At 38.3% G+C, this 15,141-nt stretch overlaps 1 protein-coding gene across 2 annotated transcripts in view; it reads right to left on the bottom strand.

Moving 5' to 3' along the window:
• MSH3 (mutS homolog 3) overlaps positions 1-15,141 on the bottom strand; it is a 116,857-nt gene that overhangs the window by 72,544 nt on the left and 29,172 nt on the right. For both annotated transcript variants that reach the window (XM_075137117.1, XM_075137118.1), the window contains exons 9-10: positions 2,173-2,285; positions 679-793 (exon numbers count right to left, since the gene is read on the bottom strand). In XM_075137117.1, coding sequence (XP_074993218.1) covers positions 679-793; positions 2,173-2,285 — 228 coding nt within the window. The remainder of the gene's footprint in view (positions 1-678; positions 794-2,172; positions 2,286-15,141) is intronic.

A 15,141-nucleotide genomic window follows, 5' to 3' on the forward strand; every position in this document is an offset into this window, starting at 1 on the left:
TTCCCCCAGTCCTAGCTACCACTGAGCCCACTCAAGGGGTTTTTCAGAAAGTCAGGATGTGTTGAACGTCTGTTTTCTTTATAATTGATAACTAGATTCACCAACTCAAACAGACCTGCTGAGTACTGTCTAAACATTACAACACATTAGCATTTATACCTGCTTGTAGAGCTATAGAAAGAGAAAATTATTTACACACCTCTGGAAATAAATCATCATCTGCAAAGCTAAATTACAGCATTAATTTTTTTTTTTAAAAAAAGCTGCCAAAAAAGCACCAAATTTTGTTCACAAAGTAAAACTGAGGTTGAGATATGATGGCTGATATTGATTAACAAACTTTAAAATTTCCCCCCTAGTATCTACCAGTTTTTGCACCTTGTTTGTTTTCAATAACACTTGGCAGCTGTACATGTTCATTTACATTACTGATAGTAATGTCTAGTCAAATATACTTCATAAAGATTTTCATGAAACAACACTTAAAAAAAGAAATCACTTGATTCTTTCAGTTCTGATTAGGAGCTTAAGTGTAAGGTATAATTCTTACAAATACTATGTTTATCACTCTAGCAGGTGCGTTCCTTAGATTGAAGGGAAGTTGTCTGATAAAACTTACAAGTAACACTTGTACATGTATTGGTGCTTTGAACTGGAAGTTTATATAAGGCAACTTACCTTGGATTGTAAAGCATTTTTTCCAAATTAAATTCTTTGAGGTATGCAATTACTGCTGCCAGAGAGCAAATAACGGGCTTATCCAAGCTTAGTATTACAGATAGTTTTTGAGGACCTAAAAAAAAAAAAGTTATTTTCTTGTTAACTCACTGTTTACTATTTAAGTATTTTAGAAAAAGCATGATCTATTTTTCAATTTCATCAACTAGAAATCTGTAATATATGTACAGTGTTCTATGATATCTATATCAACATAAAGTGAGGTTTTCCAAAATCACATTTATGGTTCCAAAGAATGTAGAACATTACAATAATGTAAACACATTATGAAAAATAAAACATTGACTCCACAGGTTTTTCTTCATAAAAATGACTAACTGTTGGCATAAGAAATTTCTAAATAAACTAAGAACTGAATTCTGAAATCTCCATTACTGCAGGCAACATCTGTGCAAGTTAAAAGGAATGAACAGGCCTTGGCACACGTGCTAATGATTTATCTGCCTCAGCCTATGTGAAGAATATGGTTCCACCTTTGTGAGACAGCTATTCATATTTGACAGTGTTTCTAAACAGTGCTCTACTACAGTCCCTGGTCCAGCTGCAACAACAGGAAAATTCACTGCATTATATCTTAACATAGAATGGTATTTTTCAAAACGCTATTTAATTAAGTTTTTTCAGAGATGTTTTTTAAAGCTGTTCTTCTGTTTTAGAGTGTTAGCACATACAAGAACTTGAAGAAACATTTCAGGTGTTGAATAATTTCCCTCAGTTGCTATATATGTGTGAATTTAAATCTGACTAAACACACACCTTCAAGCCATGAAAAAAAGGGATGCTAGCCCTGTATTCATTTCTATTTAAATAACATTCAGTTTCAAGGCTCACCTCTTCCAAACTGAAAAAAGATGCCAATGTGCAGAAAATTAAGCCAAGGTGGCACAAGGCCTACATGGATGAACAAGATGCTCCTGATTCACTCAAACATTAAAAAGGAGGAGTATGAGAGATGGAAACAGGGACAGGTGACCCAGGAAGAATATAGAGATGTTGTTTGAGCTTGCAGGCTTGGGGTTAGAAAAACCAGAGCCCATCTGGTGTTGAGACTGGCAAGGTACATAAAGGGCAACAAGAGCTTCTACAAGTGCATCACAGTAGCAAAAATAAGACAAGGGAAAATGTGGGCCCACGGCTGAATGGGGCAGCAGATCTGGTGACAAAGGACATGGAAGAAGCTGAGGAACTCAATGCCTTCTTTGTCTTGGTCTTTACTGGTAAGATGTGCCTTGAGGAATCTGAGGTCTCTCAGACCAGGGGAAATTCTGGAGCAATGAAGATTTCTCCTTAACAGAGGAGTATCAAGTTAGGAAACACTTAAACAAATTTGACATAGACAAGTCCATGAGACCTGATGGGATGCACCCACATGTATTCCTTATCTGTGTAAAAGCTAACAGGATGCATGCTTCAAAGACATTCTGAATGACATACCTGCAATATCAGGCACTTCTTTTGCGTAAAAATCAGTAATCAGCTGGAAAGCATGGCTGTATTCAAAATGGAGTTTTTCCATCCTTTCTATCCTAATTCTGTCATCCCGTAACCTGCAAAGAAAAAATAATTGATTTTCAGTATTTATGCTCCCTTCATGAAGAACACTTAAGTAGGTTACAAAAATGTACTTTCTTTTGTCTTTCCTTTGTTAAGAATTGAATGGGTAAAGAATGAAGAAAAGAGCTACTTGGGTGGGTTGAGAACATTTCTAAGTGTGTGATGGGTTTTTTTAAACCTTTCTTCTTTCCATTATAAAAGTGCAAACGAATAAAACCCAAACCGCAACAGCAAGCAAGCCTAAGAGACTTCAAGAGGTTGTCCAGTATCCCTGCAAGATAGATTTAAATAAGTGTCATCAATCATAACAAGTATTTGTCTTATCTGTTCTTAAAGACTTACGATGATTAAACAATGAAGCAATTCTCCTATGCTATCTATTACCATATTTAATTATCCTTTAAATTAAAGGCTTTGTGGTATGCTGTACAACTTGTTGCAACATTAACCTATTGCATCTTTTCCTATATGCAGCTGAAATAAAGTATTCCTGTCCTTTATTTCATAACTACTTGAAGACTTTCCTCTTCCTTGTGCTAAAGGACTTGATTTCTTTCAGTCTTTTTGCAGTCCAGGTTGTCAAGAGTGTTATTAATGATAACCCAGTCCTCCCAATATGCCAACAGTTCCTCCCAGTTTAACAGTACCAGCAAATGTAGCAAACTTACTCTGTTCCACCATTAAGCCAAATGAGATCTCTTCCATGAATCCTTCCCTACTGTCAGGAAGTAATTGAGAATTACAGTAGTACAGGATTTCAGCCAGTTTTGCAACCCATGAGAAATTAATCCAACCTGTTTCCTGTGACCCCTGCTTCCACAGCCCGCTTACGTAAGACGGTGGCAGAAACCTTGATCTCATGCACATTGCGATGAATAAAAGTTGCTCAGTACCTGGGCTTGAGTGTCAAGCAGTACACCAAATGCCGAAATCTGACTCAGAGAGGAGTATGTGTGTGGTGTTTACAACATACTTTTCTACACTGGTTGCTTTTCCTAACTGCTCACTGAAATTAAAATTGGATGCTGCATCATCAATTCAATTTGTACAGCTGTTAATACAGCATTAAACAGATGTGCTGGTTAAAAAACAAAACAAAAATCACACACGCTCCCCCTGCAACCTTTGAGCATAATTACACAGCTACAGAATGAGCACTGAAGAAGCGGCCAGTAGAAAGCTGCCAGTAAAAGATGTATATAAAACCTACTTGGCCTCAGAGTATCCAGTCTCATACTACCATGGGACATGAAGTAACCAAATACTTCTAGCAGGTTGGAATTATGCCAATGAGAGGGATTGTGTAGGTATTATAAGAAGGAAATTAATCAATATGCTTTTCGCAGGGCTTTTCGACCTCACAGGAAAAAACAAACAAACATTTGTTTCTGCATTACATTGTACATATTCCCATCTGAAAGGATGAATGTGTCTCTGCAGCTTAAATCTTAAAAATGAGAGTTATTTTCCTATAATACATGTCAAACTAACTGAGTCTTAGAGGTCTGACTTTTCTCAGCACATCCTAGATGATCCCAATGCTTACTTCGAGTGTCTTAGATTTAACTGATTGATCCAATTAAGTTTTCAGTCTTTAGACCCTCTGGGATTCCCCTCTGCCCCAACCCTACTCAGAACGCGCAAACATTTTTAAAGCGAATGGATTTCTGTAAATGACAATTAGTCAACAGCAATCAGTTATTTTCTTCTTTGCATTCACTAATATTCTGCTCTAACTAATAATCTGCTCTAACACATCCATCCATTTTGCTAGATTAGCATATATACTCACTACAGCCTTTTGCAAGAATACCACTTCAGCATCAAACTTTTTGAAATGTGTTGTATGATATCTGGAGGTTAGCAGAGTACAAGCTTTTGAATCAGTCCTGCAAGACACCAGGGCTTTTCCGTTGACCATGTGTGAATAGGGACCTAGAGAAGTCTTTTTAAAACAGGATTGTATTTTTCATTTCTAATTCTTATGTTTTTATAACACTGCCTTCAGAAAAGCAAGGCTTAGCAAGGTCTGCAGAGATAATTTTTAGAATCAAAGTCAAAACTGGAGGCTTGGGGGGGGTAATTCATTGGATGATTCATGCCACACCTGCTTGTTTTTAAAGTAATGGTTAAAAATTAACTGTTGTCATTTTCTTTAATGCATTTGTGATTTTTTTTTCATTTCATAACCATATTAACTCCTTAGCATAAACTTTGGCAAATCAGAGTTACAATCAATATAACTTGAGTGACTTCTTATAGTAGTACTTTTGTTCATCAACTATGTTGATAGGAAATAGTTCAAATAAGAATTAGACAACTCAGTGATTTATAAAGATCATCACATATTTTAATATTTATATTCTAGATATGGCATCATCAAACAAATATCTGACACTTTGTCTATCTGAAAGTATGCACCTGATATTCTAGATAAAGTAAAAATAATGGAAGGTTATAGATATCTATTCAATGTACGGAAAAATCTGAATTCTTATCAAGATGTAAGAAAACAAAATTTGCTGCAGAAGGTTTTCATGTCTGTCCTTCGTTTAGCTCGATGATCACCCATAGGCCATTTTTCTGATTAAAGCCAGAATGATATGTTGATGCTTTATCTCTCCAGCTACCAATGCCTATTTAAATCAGAAGTCAATCTGCCATCAACTTTTGCGAGCATCATTCTTGTCAGAACATCTACAATGAACTGCTGTGCAACTCATCCAATATTTTATTGATATCCTTTCAGTACTTCTGAAAACAAGCAATCCTCATAGTCCCATGACACTGATAGGGTTAGTCAATGATGAAACTGAACATTTCAAAGCTTTTTTACTTTCCTTGCACAAATTATTCTGCTACCACCCTTAACTGGATATTGAGCAAACAGAGATGTTTCAGGGTTTCAAACTGTCAACTGATGGTACGAATGAACCTATAGTGCCCCTTATTAAAATTCCCTGCTCTCTAAACACACTGGGATTTCATGAAGAACTGTCTTTCCTCACAAGATGAAAGTTGCTTGAAGAGATGATCATCAGCCACAGATAAGAATATGAAATCAATGTGTCCATAAATAGATGCATAAAGGATGGGATCCTAAAATACACAGATTTACACAGACACACACACACTTTTGTGTATATAATGTAAAATATTAAGTCCACTCCAACCTACACTATTCTATGATTCTGTTACTACAGGGACTAATTTATCTGTCACCCTACTGGGAAAATGAAAAAGGATCAACATTGCTGGGTTTTATCCCTCTATTTATCTGAGAATTCAATGCATCCACTTAAAGACTCATTGCTTACCAAGTGCTGCAGGACAAATATTTAAAAGAGATCACGAAGTTGGGGGGGGGGAGGGAATCTCTAAAGAAAAAGACTAACAAAAAAAAATGCTAGAAGTTAGAAGAATATAAAACAACATAAATAAAACTGATTTATGGAAACTGAATCAAGATATTTAAAAAAATAATAAAATCTTTTATTGTAAGAATGAGCTTGCATATAAGCACAAGAGCTCACTGCAGTGTGCTGAATAAAACAGGAGTCACTTCATTACTGCTCTACAATTCACAAACAGGCACAAAATGCATAAAGACTTCCTGAAAAACAAACACATCCAAACTAAGTTTTCTTAAAGCTCAGGAAGCCTTCCTAAGGAAAGCAAATAACTCCAGAATTTTACCTTCCAATTACTATCTTGCCCTGCCCATTCTGCTTTAGGACTATTCAAATGCAGGGGTGCAGGCACCAATACTTTACTGTGCATCCATATATCACAATACAAGTTCATAAACAAGAATTTGGGAAGGAAGATCTCTACTCCTTAAATTTAGTAAGGAGTTTTTATTTCTGATGCTAAGCACATATTTATAAAGCATAAATAACTGTTATTCAATTTTTCCTATACACTTTATTCAAACTGCTATTTTCTCCGCACTTCTCACAGTGCACTCTGCTAGGATGACCAGTCTGTCACTGTAGGGAAAAAAATGCCTACACTGCCCAGTAGAGCAAGGTAACCTGAATGCATTAATCCTTTCAGAAATCCAAGTATAATGTGTCATCTTCCCTCATTAACATCTTAGCAGAAATTGCATTTCCTTTATTTGTCATCATTGTGTTACCTTTGTTATACAATTGCTTCTAGCTCAGGGGCTCTAAGTTTGAACTTGTTTGTGAGAACTGGAGAACAATCATCCTTCCTTTTTTTGATAAATCTTGGCACAGAGGTCCAGTAGCTTCTCTGGCAAAGCCTCAGTGACATTTCCAAGCAGCTGTTCTTTTGGCACTGAGTGCATATATTTTTATAAGCACAGCTTTTTTTTCCTGCCAAAGTACTTTCTCACATTTGCTCTCAACAACCTTCAAATACCAGAGATGGAGACAATGTTGTTGCAAGGAAAATCGCAGCACGGTCACCTTCTCTGGGTACCTGCCACTCTCAGAATGATATAAATCACTGCTGCCTGTAATAACCAAACAATAATTACTACATGTATACTATCAATGTACCACGTAGAACACATTACCCCATGAGACCTCCAGCTTTTCAAAAGTCCCATCCCAAAACCCTCATTTATGCTAGAAGCTGCTGAAAAGCCTAGAAGCAACTTGGACACACTTTCATAGATATATACACACATACATATATATATACACACACATATATATATTTTTTACATATATATACACACACACAGAAAAACTTGGGGAAAACTCCTTGCTTGCCTTTTACTATCCAAACTATCACTATTTCTCAACACGTGCATCCTGATTTCCTTCTAGTCACCTTAGCAGAACTACAGCTGAAAAGAACTACAACCATACCATCTACAAGTCAAGAGTCTGGAATCCAAGAAATTTGAAGGAAACATTCTTTTAGCTTTAGGAACTCAGAGACAGGAGTGAAGGAAGTTGAGCAAAGAGGCTATCAGAAAAGCAAAGGGCAGAGGGTTGCGTAGGCACTGTATGATACTATGCCTTCTGTGAGAACAGAATTGGGAACTGCTGGACAAAACACAAACACAGTTGCACTCCAGCAGCTACTGCATCCATAAATAAACACAAGCAAATATCTTCCAGGCTCCTTCCATCTGCCTGTCTGAAGAATGGGATGAGACACACTACACTCGTTTCATAGAAACCTAGTAGAAAAGATCGAGAACTGCTAGGAAACTATTTTTAAGTACCTAGAAGAAAGCAAGATGAGTAATAGCCAGCATGGATTTGTCAAGAAAAAGAAAATCCCATCAAATCAATTTAATTTCCTTCAATGGCAGAGGAACAGATTCTGTGGACAGAGAGGAAGCAGATGATTTCCTACATGCTTGATTTCAGTGAGGTTATTTTATATTGTTTCACACAACGTTCTCATAACTGATGTACAGAAGCATGGTTTACATGAAAGTACTTATTACAAGTACGAAACTGGCTGGAGAACAATACTCAGAATGGTATCAGGGGTTCACTGTCAAAATGAAAGAATGTGTTTTGCAAAGTTCCATAAAGCTCAGTGCTGCATCTGGTAGCACTCCATACTTTAGTTGTCACTTGGACAATGAAACAGAGGACAACTCCAGTCAACCTGCAAAGGGTATAAAGTTGAAGTGACTGCAAAGAATGTTAGAAAACCAGACTTGAACTCAAAACAATCTAGCATGGTGGAGAAATTACCTAAAAAATACAAGTTCTCTCCATCATGTATGGCGCTGAATAAACAACACATGTAGAATGGGGAATAAATCAGTAGAAGCTCTCACTTCTAATGCAGTAGTTCTTCCCATTATACATCCAAAGCACATATAGTTTACTTGCAAAATGACAACACAGAGCAGTTCATGTCCAATGAACAGCACAATTTAAAGTGATCTTCAGTGCCTGTGCAATTGTGTATCAGCTCATACAATTGCTCTTCAGAGTCAGCACAGTATCTTCTCCATGCTTCCAGCAGTATTTCCCTCTGTTTTGCAGGCGCTATATAGAACGTGACACTGGGAGGATGCAGCTCACTCTGATTTGGTCTTATCAGGAGACTGAGAGGACACTGGATTAATCTGCCATGTGCTTGTTTCACTGTCACCCTCCACCTGCACTCCTAATGGTGACGTGCTAGAGACAGCTTCATAAACCAGCTGGGCACGTTTGTCCCCAGAATCACCACTGCCACCACAATTCCTCCATTCAGGATTATGCCAACCAGCAAAAATCTCTCTTCTTACAGGGCTTCAGACAAATTAAACAAAAAACCCCCAAAGCCACAACACCACCACAAAACAAAATATAGAAACACCCTGCCTAATATCTGCCATACTATATTAACACCAAAGAAATAATGCTCCCCCAGTTACACCCCACCATGGAAAATACCTCTTTCTGAATCAAAGTGTGAGTGAAGAGAGAGTTAAGACATAGATCCAATCGTTCACTTGTGATAGCTTGGGATCACCCCTGTGGCTTGCCTCTCTTTTCTGCACACCATCAAGTCCCCCCCACCAGGGCATATTTTGTGGTCTGTGGCTATTTCTGCCCTGAATTTTCTGTCATTAGTTACACAAATTTAAGGTTGGAATTTTCTAGCAGAATTAGCACACACGTTTTTGTGTGTTTTTAAGAAAGATGATTTTGCTGTGGTGCCTTTCTGTCACAGAACAGTTCAACAAATTCCAGATGCACGCTATTCTGCGCTCATTGAAACACTCAGTGTTCAAGCACATGGCAGTATGCCCAAGAGTTTACCAGCAAACAGTCACCAGACCTTTCTCCAAAAAGACACCACTAATCTGTCCCTAGCATGACCCATAAAGCTTGTACCATCTTTCTCTTATGATACAGAAGAACATGATATACTGCTGCAACCTGCCAGAGCAACCCAGTGTCCCAGCATTAAGGATGCTGAAGGAACAGAGTGCTTTGATGCTTGCTACTCAGCTTCAAGTCAACCTTAACTGTGGCTGGGAGGGAGGAAGGACAGATAATGTAAAAGCCAAGGCAAGTATTTCTAAAACCCCAAACAGACAATTCAAAGATGAATAATGCACAGGTGACAGAAATGAATGAAACTCCACGTTTATGCTACATATCCTAAAATCAAATGTGGAACGCTCCTCTCCATGCCTCTTTCTCTGCACCTAGCTGACAGCCCACGAAACACCTAAGCACTACATTGTGCTTTTGGGATAATTTTCAAATTCAGAACTCCTCTCTCCCTCTTTTTCTCCTCAAGAATGGATCACTTCCTCTCTCTGTATTGCCCAAGTTTTTGCCAAGTACTAAATAAAATGTTACTTACCTGTCTTCTTTCCCATCAGACAAGATCCTTTTCTATATTGTCTTCTCACATGGGGTCTCAAACTTCATACAACAATGTATAGCTGGACAAGCATACTTTATACAAAGGGGATAAATACTTATTTACCTCAACGCTAGCTCTTATTATTGTGTCTGGTCTCAATTACTTTGCAGCTGCTGTTCTGTGTGTTTCTAGATCAATGTAGCTACTGATGGTACCACTCTCCCCACCCTGTCCCTAGCTGCTTATCCCCACTGCTTCCTCTGCAATGGCTGTAGAGCTTTTCTGACCCTGAACCAGGCACTTAGAGTATGCTATGACAGAAAAAATTCACGGTGGGGGGGAAGGAAAAAAAAGCTTTTTGCTGGCTTAGCATGGTTAAATGGCTCAGCAACAATGATGACAGCACGAGAGCAACCAGCTCTGATCACTATTTCTATGGGAAATTGTGGCAAAAGCTTGCCACCAGAAAGCTTTAGGAGCACTGGCTATTGTCTCAGGCTTGTGTCACAATCCTCTTCCAATCCTCCCTAGGGCAATTTGCAATTGATCAGCACAAAGACTCACCCCTTAGAGACTTTCACTGCCTGACCCTCCTGCCCCCTCCACCTCCAAGTTTTCCTATTTTCACCGCTTAACAACTTGATTTTGAATGTCAGCAATGATCACAGTGAGCAGAGTAGAACCACATATCACGCCTCTAAAACTGCAGAAATTCATGAGGGACCTCTGGAGGTCATGTTGTCCAGCATTCCACTTGAAGCAGGACCATCACCAATATCAGATCGATTATTTCACTGAACTGTATAAGCGTCTGCCACTGGTATAACAAAGGAGCAGACAGAAATGAGAAGCAGGTTGTAAGAGCCAGACCAAAGTGAATTTTAAAATGTACACAAAAGAGAAGGCTGTGGGATGGAGGGGCCACAGCTGCAGGAGCTACACCCTGAACTCCCACAGAGAACAACACAGGGCAACAGCACATTTATCTGCTAATATGGCCTCACGTTAAAAGGAAATACTGCAGCACAAAAAGCAAAACAGTTGTAAGTGCTCCTTACTGAAACCATGAGAAGGAGTTGAGTGCCAAAATTTTCCAGGACATGACACGCACTAGAAACATGTAGAGAACTGCAGTTCCCTGGAAAATACAACAAAACTGATATTTAGGGAAAACAGATTTCACTTAGAGAAGCAATGTCAGGGTCAAAATGAAGAGTCCCATCAATACAACTATTTGGAAAAGAAAGCAGAAATGTAATCCAGGAATTATATCATCATTTTAATCTGCTTTTGATATATTTCCCCCAGAAGCCAGCTACAGTCCACCCTGAAATATTTATTTTTACAAAGTCGATGCCCTACTGCAAAATACGGTTGAATCTGCTCATGTAAAGAAATACTTTAGATAATTTCATACTTGACCATAAGACCTAGGGTGACCACTTAATACTATTTTAAATTATTCTCTAACATAGTGATAATTGACTCTCAAAACTCCCTCTAAATTACTACGCTTTTTTACCAAAAGGGTCTTGTAAAAGAATGTCTACACCACCAGGTAATAGGGGGGCAGACAGAAAAATTGAGCTCTGTATTACGTATTATATAAATAGAAATATTACAACCTCACCTTGCATCATTTAAAAAAACCCTTCAAGTGCTTCATAAACGTTAGCAATAAATTAAAGAATAGGAAAAGAGTGACTACAGCTAAAAGACACCAAAAAATTCTGGGCAGGCAGAGTGAAGGGAAAGATGACAGAACAACCTTGAAATAGAATAACTTTAGAAACTCTAATACAAATGTGTATGGTGAATTTTGGACTATCACCTTGTTCTAAATGGCAGCTTTTCTACTACCCTCCTCACAATCCCACACCTCCTGCACTGTATTATACATCTTTCAAAAGTGAACATACTGCTCATTGCTTCACAAGGTCACGTGTTGTCTGATCATACTTGTGTTGATTGACAGGAACAAGAAACTTGCCCATTTTGAACAGCAAAAACTTTCAAGTACAAAGCACTTTTCTTTGTTTCTCTTCTAATCTTTTTGGAAAGGCTTCCCACCTACCAGATCTTGCACTGAAGTCATAACCATTGTGCTTCTGTCAAATCACTGCCTACTGTCATTAAAACTCACCATTATAACCCCATTCTAGGATCAAGCTGATGGAGAAAAATTCAGTAGAGCACATCTTATTCAAAGACATACCCTCCCTAGCAGGAGAAGTAAGGACCCAAATTCAGTTTTAACATAGTCAAGCTCAATGTTTAACAATGTTTCCCACTCATTTTAATTATCTCCCTTTCCCTTATGCTGTGCCTGAGCAAAAATCTTCTAGGTATTTTTAGTTTAATATATTTGAAATACCACTGGCCCTCAAAACATTCAAAATTATCTGGAACCTATACACACATATGCAAAACATTTAGTGCTTTATCCAAGAAAGCCTAGGTGAGGCTGTTAAAATAAGTAAAAATTAAAAGCGGGTGGCTACAATGCAATGTACTTCCGGAAAGAATCTTGAATTCAAGTCAGTGACTTCTTCACAGCATTAAAGAGAACCCCAAATCAAAGCTGAATATTGCAGAATGTATCAGCCACAGAAAATCCACAGCGGTTCTGAGAAGTGTTGCTGAAGCATGAACCATGCATTTGCCCAGGTGATGGATAAAAGGATATTCTACTAGCACAGATAGATAACGTAAATAGAAAGTTGAATGGAAGTCATCATCTGCTTATGAACCATCGTTTCCAATGATTATGTAAGAAATAATGGAGATGGTGACAGAGCGAGTCCATCCGTGTATCTGTTATAAATCAATTTGAACCAACCTCCCACACTACTACCACAACTCTACCTGCCAAGAACTGTCAAAAACATAAATCCTGTTCTTTAATCAGCATGAGAATTGCTGTGGAAATTTACTAGGCGTGCTGAACATCCAATGCGGATCACACTAAGAAAGTATATTGCTTCTGTGAGCATGAAGGCCATACCTTTATTTTCCACCCATCACTGCATTGAAACCATTTAAGTTAACAGCTCTGACGAAGGGATCTAGCTCCTGTTCAGCTCTTACACACCTTCCTGTGGTCTGTAAAGACACGGTATGCCCACTGCTTGGTTTTCAGCTTTGTGTAAGGGAAGCTCAGAATCTTTTATAATGAACATTCACATACACACTAACAATAGAGCAAAAGGGAACTCGTATGAGAAGACAGTCTAGCTGTTTTGTTGAGCTGGACTGCTGTAGTAGAGGAAGAGAGAAAATGTGGAGGTCCCTCAGGGACAGCCTGAAGGAGGGAGAAGGCCAGGGAGCAGATGGTTGTATTTTCCACACAGATGTCGTGTGGGAATGGAAGAGCTGAAAGGCCTCCAGGAAGAATCTATCTATGCCTTGTCTGCATTACAGAAAGTAATATTCTGACCTCTGTCTGGAAACCGATCAGCAGTAAAAATTAGCTACATGTAACTAATTCTGCCCTCTGATCCATAGATTTGTGTTCACAGCTGGAGAACGCTGATACTCCAAATTAACTAGTGGAAACTGGAAATTTTCTTCTTTCAGTTTATTAGAAGTGCAGATCACAGTTCAGAGCAGAAACAATGGCCTAACATTTCTCCCATGCATTCCTCATCCTGTCAGAAGAAACTCACCACTTCTCGAAGTGGCAGATGTCAACCAGCAACACATATCTGAAAAAAATGTCCCATAAAAAACCAGAAACGCTAAATCCTCTTGATAAATACTTTGCATGACCTTGTAAGATTACAGACCAACTTAAAAAAATTAAGCAGGGGAAAAAAAAAGAAAAATCAAAATTCAGCCCATAACATCTCACTTTAATTTAAATTTGAAAGGAAAGTATACACATTACTGTTTTCAAACTATGCTGACAGGTCATTACACCTGGCACTGAGGCAGAAAACCTGCAATCATTCTTGAATTCTTTGCTTAAAACACCACATTATTCTAACAAGTTACAACAAAAAGAAGGGGAAAAATTCCAAAATATGTCTTCAGGATTTGGATATTTTTATCCAGATATTTCTGCACAAGACTTTATATTCTTAATTAATATTTTTTATTATTAACTATCTGCAAAATAGGTATCTGATCTATAACCAGACCTGAAAGTTTTGGGTAGCTATTCCTCCAGGTATTACCCGTCATTAAAAAAAGGTGAGAAATACGTTCATACAAGCTGCAAAGGAGAAGAAAACCAACAGCATGGTGTTTATATACCACACAAGGCTCCATACTCAGAGTCACATTAAATAGGTCTACATGACACATCTGGAGGAACAAAACGTCTAGGCTACGCTGTACTAATTGTAATTCAGCTACCAGAGGTAAAAGTAATATGAAGCACAAAGCTTCACAGCTACTAGTATCTGCGCTAACAAACTGGTGCTTGTTTGCCTATCTCCTTTACAATCACATCTCAATTATTCTTGTCACTTACACTTGATTTTTCATGCAGGTAGGACACTACGGGATAAGAAAAAGCAGGGAAACATACCAGGATAAAGCAATTTGAGTCCCATGAAGGCAAATCATTCTTGTGGCAGTGAAGGCTAACCCATACTGGGCTGCATTAGCACAAGGATGGTGAGATCAAGAGAAGTGATTATTCCACTCTACTTGGTATTTATAAGACCCTATCTGGAGTACTGAGTCCAGTTTGGGCCTCTACCTATCAACAAACTAGAGGGAATCCAGGAGGGCCTCTAAGAATTAGGGAGATAAAGCATACGGCAAATGAGGACAGACTAAGGAAACTGAACTTATTTGTATGGAGAAAGCTAAGGGGGCATCTTCTACTATCTAAAGGGCATTTAGAAAAGCCTGGACCAGATTCTTGTCAGAGGTGCACAATGAAAGGACAAAACCAAGCAGCTGCAAGTTGCAACTTGTTCAGAATTCTGCATGGACTTTAGGAAAAAAAATTCTTCCCCACAAGACCAGTTAAGCACATAAGCAGGTGGTACAGAGAGGCTGGGGACTTCCCTTCCATGAGGATTTTCCAAACTGGGCAAAACTGCATGAAACCTAATCTAACATTGAAGACAGCCCCCTGCTTTGAGCAAGAGGTTAAACAAAATGACCTCTAGAAATCCCATCCAAATTTTTCCAAGATTCTGAGAAACAATTCTAAGAAACTGTGAAAGTTATTAAATACAATATAAACCAGCTGTAGCTTAATTGCACCGATAAGAACAAGAACATACAGACTGGCAGCATAGCCTTTCTTGCCTTACAGCACTGTTCGACCAAGGAGTTTCTTCTGTGCTGTAGAAAAGAGATGAGCATGTAACATTTAATTTACTGCTGCTGAGATCAGAAATGGATCTAACACTGGAGTAATTGTAGTTCCAGAGCTGGTTTGTGACCACATCATGGTCTCAGGTGATCTGCTTCCAGATCAAGTCTTTCTCACATATCTCAGAAACTCAAGATCTGTGGATGCTCTTTGGAAAACTAAGGAATTTTCCATGCAGGAATTCTCTTAATATGTCTTCACGTAGAGCTCTT

The sequence above is a fragment of the Calonectris borealis genome, chromosome Z (assembly GCF_964195595.1).
Source record: "Calonectris borealis chromosome Z, bCalBor7.hap1.2, whole genome shotgun sequence".
Lineage (NCBI taxonomy): Eukaryota > Metazoa > Chordata > Aves > Procellariiformes > Procellariidae > Calonectris > Calonectris borealis.